The sequence below is a fragment of the Gopherus flavomarginatus genome, chromosome 3 (genome assembly GCF_025201925.1).
Source record: "Gopherus flavomarginatus isolate rGopFla2 chromosome 3, rGopFla2.mat.asm, whole genome shotgun sequence".
In the NCBI taxonomy this organism is placed as follows: Eukaryota; Metazoa; Chordata; order Testudines; family Testudinidae; genus Gopherus; species Gopherus flavomarginatus.
In genome coordinates, this window is record NC_066619.1 from 259429511 (window position 1) to 259441610 (window position 12100).

The following is a 12100-nucleotide window of genomic DNA, read 5'->3' on the forward strand; positions in this document are numbered from 1 at the left end:
AGACTTTAGTAAGGCATTTGATACAGTCTCGCATGATATTCTTATAGATAAGCTAGGAAAGTACAATTTAGATGGGGCTACTATAAGGTGGGTGCATAACTGGCTGGATAACCGTACTCAGAGAGTAGTTGTTAATGGCTCCCAATGCTGCTGGAAAGGTATAACAAGTGGGGTTCTGCAGGGGTCTGTTTTGGGACCGGTTCTGTTCAATATCTTCATCAACGATTTAGATGTTGGCATAGAAAGTACGCTTATTAAGTTTGCGGATGATACCAAACTGGGAGGGATTGCAACTGCTTTGGAGGACAGGGTCAAAATTCAAAATGATCTGGACAAATTGGAGAAATGGTCTGAGGTAAACAGGATGAAGTTCAATAAAGATAAATGCAAAGTGCTCCACTTAGGAAGGAACAATCAGTTTCACACATACAGAATGGGAAGAGACTGTCTAGGAAGGAGTATGGCAGAAAGAGATCTAGGGGTCATAGTGGACCACAAGCTTAATATGAGTCAACAGTGTGATACTGTTGCAAAAAAAGCAAACATGATTCTGGGATGTATTAACAGGTGTGTTGTAAACAAGACATGAGAAGTCATTCTTCCGCTTTACTCTGCGCTGGTTAGGCCTCAACTGGAGTATTGTGTCCAGTTCTGGGCACCGCATTTCAAGAAAGATGTGGAGAAATTGGAGAGGGTCCAGAGAAGAGCAACAAGAATGATTAAAGGTCTTGAGAACATGACCTATGAAGGAAGGCTGAAGGAATTGGGTTTGTTTAGTTTGGAAAAGAGAAGACTGAGAGGGGACCTGATAGCAGTTTTCAGGTATCTAAAAGGGTGTCATCAGGAGGAGGGAGAAAACTTGTTCACCTTAGCCTCTAATGATAGAACAAGAAGCAATGGGCTTAAACTGCAGCAAGGGAGATTTAGATTGGACATTAGGAAAAAGTTCCTAACTGTCAGGGTAGTTAAACACTGGAATAGATTGCCTAGGGAAGTTGTGGAATCTCCATCTCTGGAGATATTTAAGAGTAGGTTAGATAAATGTCTATTAGGGATGATCTAGACAGTATTTGGTCCTGCCATGAGGGCAGGGGACTGGACTCGATGACCTCTCGAGGTCCCTTCCAGTCCTAGAGTCTATGAGTCTGAGTCTTTGCTTGCCTTTTCTACCTTGACTGGTCAGTGAAGGGAAAACGTCTTACCTCTAATTCAGCATTTCTGAGGATATTATTTGACTGGATTCCTACTGTTGGTTTTGTCCTTCTAACAAAGGACAGTTGGGATCTCCCATGGCTCCCAAAGCTTTCTGGCTATTTAATGCACTGGTACATATAGCTCATACAAAGATGCTTATTGCTGCTTGTTACATTCCCAGTGGTGAGGGTTTTGTGGAGACTATTTCCAAAAGGAAGTTTAGATCTATGACCATCTCATGATACAAGGGATCATAAACTTACATTTTTGTCGGGAAATCCATAGACTATCAAAGCTACACTGCAGTAATTGGTCTGCATGTCATGAGGCCTAAAACTCACATGATGCTGACTTTAGTGTCCCTGGTGCCAGTGCCTCTGCCTGTGCCTCTTTTCTGGAAGATGAGGCAAAGCTTTGCACAGATGTCCCATTCTGAGACCAAGGAAAAGTCTGCACCAACAAAGATTACTTTAATTGTCTTACATTGACCATGAAGCTCTTTGGGCAGACTTTGTCTATGCTAACTTTGCCTGCATTGAAGTTCTCTTGCATTGACGTTCCCAAACTTAGGATGCTGATGTTCTTTGCTTGCAAAGGGTAAAGTGTCCTGCATCAGTAGTGCTAGTGCCAGGGGGCATCTTTGCATAAAGACCACACTGCTGCATCCTTGAGTCAAACTTAGTTTATCCTACTCTGCTTTGGTCCCCACACATTGTGGGGTATCTTCAAACTAAAACAACTTGTTTTTAGGCCCTTTGTTGAATCAATGCCTGGCTGAGATGGACAGTCCTACTATGTCATGGATGCCTCAGGCTCCTCTGTCTCAAACCTTTACATTGTTCTGTGGATCCAAGGCTTCAAAGTGTCTGTGTGCACTTACAAATAATACATTGTCATCTTCCATGGCAATGGTATGGCTGCTTAGACCATGATGCACCAGCTGCATTGACAGTGCCTGATCGGAGGCTGTCTGTTTTGTTGTTCATGCTTGGAGCACAGCTGTGTGGAAATCTCATGGCAGTAAGACCCTGCCTTGATCATTAAATGTCATGGATGCTTTGTCAGTTCCATGTCTCTCTCTAGCTGAGAGGTGGATCACATGGCATGTTTTGCATTGGAATTACTTGTGTCAAGGCTCTAGTAGGTATGCTCTATGGAATAGCTTTGCACCTATTTTACAACCATGCCACCATTTATAATGCATGTGTCTTGACTCCTGCTTCGAGGCCGAGAGGTTCCTGGATTGTGAGACAGCTCTGTACCTTGACAACCAAGAACTGAGCTGCAGGAAATCATGAGGCTTTAGGGAGTCAGTGATCCTGTCCCAGAGAGTTTGAGAACCAACCTTGTTGCTTCTGAAATAAACGTCATGGTGCAGCTTTGTGCCAGTGTCTCAATAGCATAAACTTGTGTTGGCTCCCAATTTGGCCTTGTGGGATAGCTTTATAGCCTCTAAGCCTTTCCACAATAAAGTCTCCTTCCACTGGGCAGTAGACATAAGGCCATGGCTTATTTAGATGCTGAGTGAATTCTGACAGTGTGAGCCTAACACAGATCTCTGCCATGAGGTAGATCGCATCTTTGAAGCACTCTTAACTGGTTACATACAGATCAGACTTACAGGAGTCTCAGCTGGAGAGATGGGTCATTCCACTCTCATCTAAACAGCCTGGGTCAGTTAAGGAGTTACCTTAACATATCTACGAAGGAGTTTTTGGCCCGAGATGCCAGAGTACTTGCCATCTGTTGAACCCAGAGACAGTAGGTTAAAACCATTTCAGTACATCAGCTAAAAGCCAGCACAGCCTTGCACATTACACCTGAAGCTATTGACACAGCAAAGTTAATGGAGCTGAAGAGATCACTCTCCTCCTAAAGGAAGCATTGAGGTCATCAACACAGCCAACCTCAAGAAAACTCAAAAGCCAACTTGATACAGCCCAATTCAAGTAGAGCTAGAAACCACAGTTGCCACGGCATGAAGGGCTCCACCTATGACTAGCTACAGCAGCAGGCTATGAAAAAGACTGGTGTCCCAGACCTGAGGCATACCCACTGTCTCTATGTAAGAAAGTAACACAGAGGGGTGGTGATCTGTGAATTAGGAAAACGGGTAAAAAGGATACAGGCTGATGTCCTGAACTAAGACAAAGGGTGCAGGGCAGGTAGCGTTCTGGAACCAGACCCACAGAACATTTACAACAGGGAGCTTATTTGTTGGCCACAACCAGTACCTTCACTGGTGGGGAATGTTCAAGAACTCTGGGGTGAGCCATACAATAGGTACACCTACTAGTTCCTCAAAGGGCCAAAATCCTTTCATTGTGAGTAGGAATCCAGTCAAGATGGAATCTTTGGTATGTGTGTCTCAAGCTGTTCTGCCATGTGCTGTGTACATTTGTGACTGTAAAAAAAAAAAAAAAAATATATATATATATATATATATAGAGAGAGAGAGAGAAAGAGAGAGAGAGAGAGAGAGAGAGAGAGAAAGTAATAGGGGATATTGTGCCGTTTGGGTGTGAAGATACTGTGGTACCTTTTGAACTGCAAGTAGATTTGGCTTGGTTCTAATGCTGGCAATTCTGTTCTGTTTGCCCCTCCAATTTTAATTAGGCAAGTGGATTGTGCTCCCCTTCCCTACATCTTAACCCATTCCACAGATGAGTGAAATAATCACTAATAACAGCTTAAATGTATATATCCCCTTTCATCTTTAAGGCTCCCCACACACTCTATAGCCACTACATCACAGTGAATGTGTATCAGTTTTAAATGTAAGTGCAGGAAAGTCAGGGAATGGTACTGTTAAGGTTCTGATAGAATCACATACAGAATGTGCCATATTCATGTAGTAATTTCCATATGCAATGTAGATGAGTTGGACACGTGACATGGAATATTAACTCAGTTTGTCAAAGTTACAAGCAACTAATAGGGGCCTAAAATGAGAAGAATCAGGCAACCTGAATCATAGGCATTGCTTCCACTTTGTGTCTATAATGAAAGCACAGTTGCCATAAATGCCAGCTACAGAAGCATTTAAATCATTTTTCTGTTTTAGTGCTAATGTAAACTATTCTAGTTTTTCACATTAAGAATGGATGTTTCCAGATGGTGATGCGGTTGCTGTAGCTGAGGGAAAACAATGAAATAATCACTATCCCAGAGTTGCCTTTTCCATTCCTCACCAATGAGCCCATCCTCCAACTGTCTCTGGGTGCTGAGACTACTGTGTCCATGCAGAGCCCCATTGACTTCACTAGGACTCTGCATGAGCCTAGGACTCTGCTCCGATGGAGTGAAATTCTGGCTCCAGTAGAGGCTGTGGCAGTGCTTCTATTGATTTCAGTGGGGCTAGGACGTAATCTATGGAGCCAGTTGTTGGATACAGGCTAGTGATAAGACAAAGAGGAAAAACTAGGTAGATTGAATCTTGTTGGGTAGAGCCACTGTCCCTTGTCAAATGGATGAATGGGTTAGAACTGCAAAGTCAATTCCAATGTGTTCTTACAAGTTATTAAGGATTTCAGAAGGGAGTTTACTCAAATGCCCTTTGGCAGCAATGCCTCCTGCACTGGTCAGACCTACTACAATATTTTATTCTTCAGACCCTTCTTGATAGATCTAACCTATACAACCTCATAGTTTTGGTTTGCCTTTACTTTTTCCTTAAGTTTTGTGTGTGTGTGGCCCACAGAATGGGGTGAGTGTTTATCTAATGCATGCTCTACCCCAGTGTTTTAGGGGACACACTTTATTCTAAATTAACACTTTTCATTGCATCTCCCAGAATACCTTGTTTTATTTTGGTCTGTCTTTAAATATTAAGCTGTTTGAGGAATCCAAGTTATTGGTACATAATTAAAAGCCACTTTCTTTTCTAAGATGAGGATCCTGACAAACAGAAATGAAACACTGTAAAAGTGGTATCTAGTCATTAAGGTTGTCATTTTAACATGTCCTCTGCTGTGCCTGAGAAGTGCTGCCACTAAATGTTGTTGCTGTTGTGGAGTTCTGGGAGAATGTGATTAAAATGTATTGTGTATTTGAATATTATTTATATAAATATTCCATTTCTGTAAGGAGACAACATAACATTTTTTAAATGTGTTTCTAGCTGAGATAGACATAATTAGACTTATTCATTCCTCAGACTGATCTGAGTAGTGCAAGTACCAGCACCTTGGGAAAAGATTTTTATATTTTCCTTCATTATCTTAACTCGAACTAGCCTCCTAAACGGAGTTGAAATTGCCTTAGCTAATGCTGGTGTTGCTTACTACAGCATCACTGGAATGATAGCTTAGAGCTAGCCAACAGCTAATGAAAGCATGTACATGCATGCACATGTCCCCATCTGACAAATTTTTCAAAAATAGGTGGCGACTTTTAGGCTCTGAAATCCATATTTACATGCCTAAGCTCTTAAATCCATGTTTAACTTCAGCCATGTATTCTTTTGAAAATCTTGATTACTTTTTGGGTAAACATATATAGGCATATTTTTTGCTGTGGCATTAAGTTTACTACACTGTCATAGTGTGTTCATAAATTGGCAACAGCATATTTGTTAGCTTTTATTCAACACAGACTGAAACCAGGCTCTTAAAGTGCCTACAGCCATATCTAACTATGGAATTGTAGCTTTAACTGCTTGAATTAGCTAACTGTTGAATTGAGAGGCACCAAAAAGATCTGGTTCTAGAAATTTAAAGCCTTTTTAAAAACCTTGTTAAGATAAACTAAATTTGACTGCTTGATGTTGTCTGCTATTTTAGAGTGTCTGTATAATAACCGTACTGAAGTATCGTGGAATACAATTGCATGACTATTGTCCTCTTGGGACTCATGAAAATAAGATGTGATGTAGGAGGTTATCACAGCGAGGAACGTATTCCAAAATAAATTTGGGTTATTGAGATCAGTATATAGTGGTATCATTACAACAATATTGGTGTTGCTTCTACGGGGCGGCTCTAGGAATTTTGCCGCCTCAAGCACAGCAGGCAGGCTGCCTTCAGCCGAAGCTGTGGGACCAGCGGACCCTGCGCAGGCACGCCTGCGGGAGGTCCACCGAAGCCGCGGGACCAGCGGACCCTGCGCAGGCATGCTGCTGAGGGCAGCCTGCCTGCTGCCCTCGTGGAGCACTGGGGCCTGGAGCCACCCCTGTGCTTCTAGACTCACAAGTAAATCATGAAGACTATAAAGAGAAATTACTTGTCTTTTGGAACAGTCTCTAATGTAAATGGTGGATTTTCTTCCAGAATAATCAATGCATTCCAGTTGGATTAGAGAACTACTATTCTGAACAAGACTCCAGCGCTCGAGGGAAATTTTACACTGTCATAAACCACTACAATCTGGCCAAACAAACCATCACACGCTCAGTGTCTCCATGGATGACAGTACTGTCAGAAGAGAAATTGTCTGAACAGGAGACTGAAGCTGCTGAGAAGTCAGCTTAGTGCGATAAGATAATTATGTCATTTGACGGTAACTAAGGGACTTTAAGGAACTTTTCATTAAATATAATTATGGATAATTTTAGAGGTTACTCATGTTTATGGTGCAATTGCTTCTGTTTGCTGATACTGCTTTGCAAAAAATAAAACTTGCTACAAAACATTCATGAGCATAAAATAAGGTGCATATCAGCATCGCTTTAGAGCTCTGACACCATTTTCAATGTTAAATCAACTTTAGATATTCTTGCAATTTACTGGATGTTGACAGTTTTTCACTGGATTTTTCAGTGGTTTGGACTTCACGTAATGTGCTTTGTCTGAACTGATACTTTTGGTTTTTATTACATAGCCATTTTCGCAAACTGAAACACCATAGCCATAACTAGAGCGATCTCTCATTTAGCGAAGAGCTGTATTTAAAACTTGTTTTCAGCTCATGGCTGATATCAAGGACTTGCTGTAATGATTAGAATGGAGAAAAACTGTCAGGTAGCATATTTTTCTTCACTGTTGATTTGTAAGTGATGATGAAGTTCTCTGCAACAAGGCATGCTCAATGTTTTATTATTACTGTCAACAAAATTTCACTACATTCCCACTATGGCTTTAGTATGTTAGTAAGGATGTGCACTGAAACACAAACTAGATAGGACACAGTGGAACGAGACACTTTTAGTTATGGATTTGTTCAAGTTGTGTAAAAGCAACTTATGAACTGGAGGGTGTTCTGATGAGAAAGGACATCCTTTGATCACACTGAAGAAAGGCAGAAAGCCTTTCATTCTAGATGTAGTCGGCCCTCTGTAATTTGTCTGATATGACAGAGGGTAACATTTAAAAAAAATCCCTTTTATACAACATTAACACTTTCCCCTTTTTATATATATATTCTGAATTGCTTTGAGTTAACTATGCTGTTTGCAATTTTCTGATTTTTAAACTACAGGACATCACAAGTGAAACTAATGTACTAGTTTACGCTACTTGCTGTTTTAAAGTGACATGTCAAAACTGAAGCAGCATAACTGTTTATGATTTGAGGAAAAAAGATGTAGACAAGTCTAGTATATTGTGGGTGCACGTTCAATGTTTCATTGTATTGACATTTCTTAATTTGTCTGAAACAATTTTCATTTAATCTTAAATATGCATTACAAAAATAATTTTATTAATCTGCCAGTTAGACAAAATAAGCGTGTGAAGCTTTTAGGTATGAGATTCACTTTTCCTTTCATATTATTTAATGTGATTTTCTAGTGGACATGTCAAAAGTTCCATTGTTGTAGACACTATACAAAAATGAAAGGAAACCATTGGTTATTTGTCTAGTTCTGTAGAACAAACTTGGTCAGCTCCACTTTTGGGTTTTCTTCTAATCCATTATCAATGTATTTTAGTATCAAGAACTTTACATACCAATAAAGTACAAAATGGCAACTGCTTTTCAATTCTATAGGTTTGATACCAAACATAACAATGAGTGTGCATTATATAGTTATGAACTACAAAAAGCTTTGTTTATTATGCTTCGTGGAATGCATAAAAAGCAATAAATTATGTGCCAAAATTTTCTTTGCATTTTAAAAAAAGTTCAAACTCATGTAAACACATTAAAACATACCATGTTTTGTCTGCTAGTAGACATGTACTTTATTGAATGTAAATTAATTCACATGTAACTTTTGACATTTTCACTTCATGCAAAATAAAGAATAAGGATGATATTGCCTGTTGCATACAGTATGTTGACATACATTTCTCAAGACACACAGTAAAATGAACTTTTAAATCAAAATTACCAAAAACATGAATTCAAATTTTATAAGATTTGCTTATTATCCTTCAGAGATGCGATTTAAATATTTCCCCTTAAACTTAGACCAGTAAACAACTTTGCTGAACAGTAAGACTAGTTACTATCCTCAAAGGAAAACATTCAAAAATTTCAGGCAGCTGGAAACATAAAACTCATCTGTTGATTGATCCTGCAGCCCTTGAAGTCAATGGGAGTTTTCCCCCTGACTTCAACAGGAGGTGGGTCATAAGCTCCTGGGGTTTATTTTTTGTTTACGTAGTTAATAACATAGAAGCCAAACTTTTTGAAGTGATCTATTCTTCAGCTTTGTTCCAACATCTCAATACATCAGTTGCATCACAGTATGTTTACTATAATTAAACACTGTTATAAAGCTTTACTTAATGCTAGGTTCCAAAAAGTGTCATGTATGTTAAAGAGAATTATTTTCCAACAAATACAAATGACTCTTGCACAAACTAATTCTACAGGATTAGGAGTGGCTCTCACAGATGTACAAGGTTATTACAATTTGTAGTGAGTGATGTGACTAAAAGAAATCTGAGACAAGAGATAGAAAAGCTCAACTCTGTCTGCATTGCAACAATGTACATCCTGTCTACATTGTGAACTTTCCATTAATTGGCTTGGTGGGCTACAATTTCCTAAATGTGTAATTTACATTTTATTGAAAATTTCTTGCAACTTACTAAACTTGAGCCTGCTTTTTACTTGCTAGCTGATTCAAAGTTTTTAGCTTTGGAAGATTATCTTTTGTTTTATGTATGAAGCTGCTGAATGGACTTAAATGGTGGTGATCTGTTCACTGCAAGAGTGGTGTACACATACTTTTTTTGCTAGAAAATATTTTCCAGTCACAACAGTATGACAATTGCAAATAGCGTATCCTGCTTTGAGAGGAGGAATGTCTAAATCTTATACAAACAACACATAGACTTTGTTTTATTAACTGTCATACCAGTCCAGGAAAAGCAAGGAGAATGAACACATAACAAGGAAGAAAAGGATCCATACTCGAAATCCAGCGTTTTTTTGGATTGCCTGTAGGAAGATATGAGCTTAGTGACTATTTTTCCTTAAAAATACTAGATTTCCATTATATGACTCAACCAACAGTCCGTCTGGGCCCAGTCTGGCACCTCTTTAAGCCCGTGGCAAAACTCACCATTGACTTCACTTAGAGAAGAGTTCAGCCCATATTTCTCTAGATTCTCCCCCCATGACTCAGGCCTCAAAATTTCAAAAGCAGAGTCAACTGAAGGAAAAAAGCAATCCCCCATCCTACCAATATAGTTGAGTTAGTTAATGATAGAACATATGCCATGCACAATAATGAACAGTTCTAAAGAAAGTGTTTAAGAATTGATAAAAAAATGCGTACATTATCTATTTAAATGCCAAACATTGACTTTCTAAGAACAAGAGAAACACCTTCTCTAAACAGTTCTATTAAAGCTCTTCAGTGATTAAATAACTTAATAGCTGTTACTTGAGGGCTGATTTAACCTAGGTCAAAGCAATATTGTAAATGACCAAGTTCAAAATAGCAAACATTGATTCCAAGATTTGTTTTTCAGCTGAAATGGTAAGGATGGGGGGTTATTTTAGACTTAATATCAATAGACTACCATTGATAGTATCAGTCTCAATTCTTAAGTAGAGAAGTTTTCATTTGTGGATCTTAAAAAGAGTTTTTACAGGTAGGGAAACTGAAACAGAGGTTAAATGACTTCCCCAAGTTAATGTGCATCAGAAGATGTGTGTGTTAGTCCCAGCTCTGCCACTGACACACTATGTGACCTTAGGGAAGTTAGTTACACTTTCTGTGCCTCAGTTCCACCAGCTGAAAAATGAAGATAATGATGCTTTGAGAGCAATGAATGAGATGCATTGTACTTGAGTGCTGAATATTATTAATAATAATCTGTCTAGTCTGTTGACAACTAGGCTAAAAAAATTCATCCCTGCCATCATATGCTCTGCCTGCTACGCCATGTTACCTTTTGGATAACCAAATCTGAGAAATAACAATCCTAAATCAAGTCTCTGAAAATAATGTCCCAAACAGATTTTCAAAAATAAGTGCCTAATGATAGGGTCTTAAATTCATGTTTAGGCATTTAGATAAGTGAACCTATAAACAGGATCTTATGCAGTATGGGGAAGGGCCTCTTCTGATCAAGATAATGTATCAAGACTACATTTCCATCAATTTCAGTGGTGTCTTCGTCCACCAAATGCCTTAGGGACACTGCATAGGTCACTACATGCAGCGCGGGGTAATCTTCATCTTCAACAAGGAAGTGAAGACCAGCAAAGTTTACAGGTCCCAGTGGTTGTTCAGATCAACATTAGTGAAACATGAAGTTTCACAGACTACACTTCAGTGTAAGTGATCCAGGTAGCTTCCATCCACACTACTGTTGTTAATCTGATATACCCCTAAGGTAGCTACAAGTTGCAAATATGGCCATGGTATAAGGTATTGCTTAGGCAAAAACGCTTTGATAGCTAGCAACAAGAAATGCATCGAAACACTACTTAGTAACATTACCTCTCTTATGTCTTCATTGCCGCCTTTGATATTTTCTGTTGCACCCACAACTAACTGATGAATAGTGTCAATTTCGGTGTCCTGTTGAGCAAGAGTTCCATAAAGACAATGACAAATTCTGCAGAAAACGTTTAACTGTAAAGATCTGGGTCAGAACAGATCACAAGTATGTGTCTGAATATCTTATGTGCTTCTTTACCAATCTTCAAGGGACCGAGGGTTAATTAAATCTTAAATTTTCTGTCTATGTCACTAGGAGCCTGAAATCAATAGAAAAACTTCCATTGACTTCAGTAGCCTTGTATCAGATCTACATGTAGCGCATAAATTTTCACCAGTTGTTTTAGGAAAGATGTTTAGTTTCCAAAATGCTGCTAACTGAGCATAAGTAACAAGCAACATTAATAATACACTGTTCTGAGGCAAAGGGACCTTAATAGTTAATTCAAGAGTTTCTCTCTTTTAATATTACTAGGAAGATGTATCTACTAAGAATGCAGGAAAAGCCATCATGTATTTGACTTTGAAACAAAACTTTTAAGTTCCATGTTTCCTCTGTGTCTGTTTTCTTTTATTCACATCTCTGATAACATAATGCAACTAACAAGACACAGAGCAGTTTCGCAGCTGAGAAATGTCTGCAGGAAAAGCTCATTTCTCTTAAGCATACAGTTCAGTTACTTCTCTTGACATTTTAATGTTACAGCAGCAAATGTTTACCTGTTGCAAGACTTTTTCTGTGAATATCTCTTGAAGTCTGGAGATTTCAACCACTTTCCCTTCAATTTGTCTTGACAAAACAAAACACCCCCCCAGATATGTCATTGTGTTAGTGCAAAGATTTTCCACTGTAGATTCACTCTAGACTCAAATCCTCAAACCCAGTAAATCACACTATTAACAAGGTAGTCATTTTATCAGCAATTTGTTTAGTTAGCAGTAATGGACAAATATTCCATGTTTATGGTGAGAAGGAATGGAGCCTGCAGATGTGCTGGAGTATACTGGAAGTTCTGTAGCAGCTTCACTTATATTAACAATGAGGGAGAAGAGTTATCCAAATGATAT

The 12100-nt window shown here is 38.9% G+C and overlaps 2 protein-coding genes across 7 annotated transcripts in view; one reads left to right on the forward strand and one right to left on the reverse strand.

The window, feature by feature from the left end:
• Nucleotides 1–8384, forward strand: part of NSG1 (neuronal vesicle trafficking associated 1) — a 38950-nt gene extending 30566 nt beyond the window's left edge. Inside the window, exon 5 of the mRNA XM_050948100.1 lies at nucleotides 6462–8384. Within this exon, the coding sequence (XP_050804057.1) occupies nucleotides 6462–6662 (201 nt within the window). The 3' untranslated portion in view covers nucleotides 6663–8384. The remainder of the gene's footprint in view (nucleotides 1–6461) is intronic.
• Nucleotides 1–12100, reverse strand: part of STX18 (syntaxin 18) — a 120588-nt gene that overhangs the window by 2411 nt on the left and 106077 nt on the right. For 4 of the 6 annotated variants that reach the window (XM_050947897.1, XM_050947895.1, XM_050947899.1 and 1 more), the window contains 2 exons: nucleotides 11753–11822; nucleotides 9528–11113 (listed from right to left, as the gene is read on the reverse strand). In XM_050947897.1, coding sequence (XP_050803854.1) covers nucleotides 10862–11113; nucleotides 11753–11822 — 322 coding nt within the window. In that variant the 3' untranslated portion in view covers nucleotides 9528–10861. The other 2 variants (XM_050947898.1, XM_050947896.1) reach the window with 2 other exon arrangements.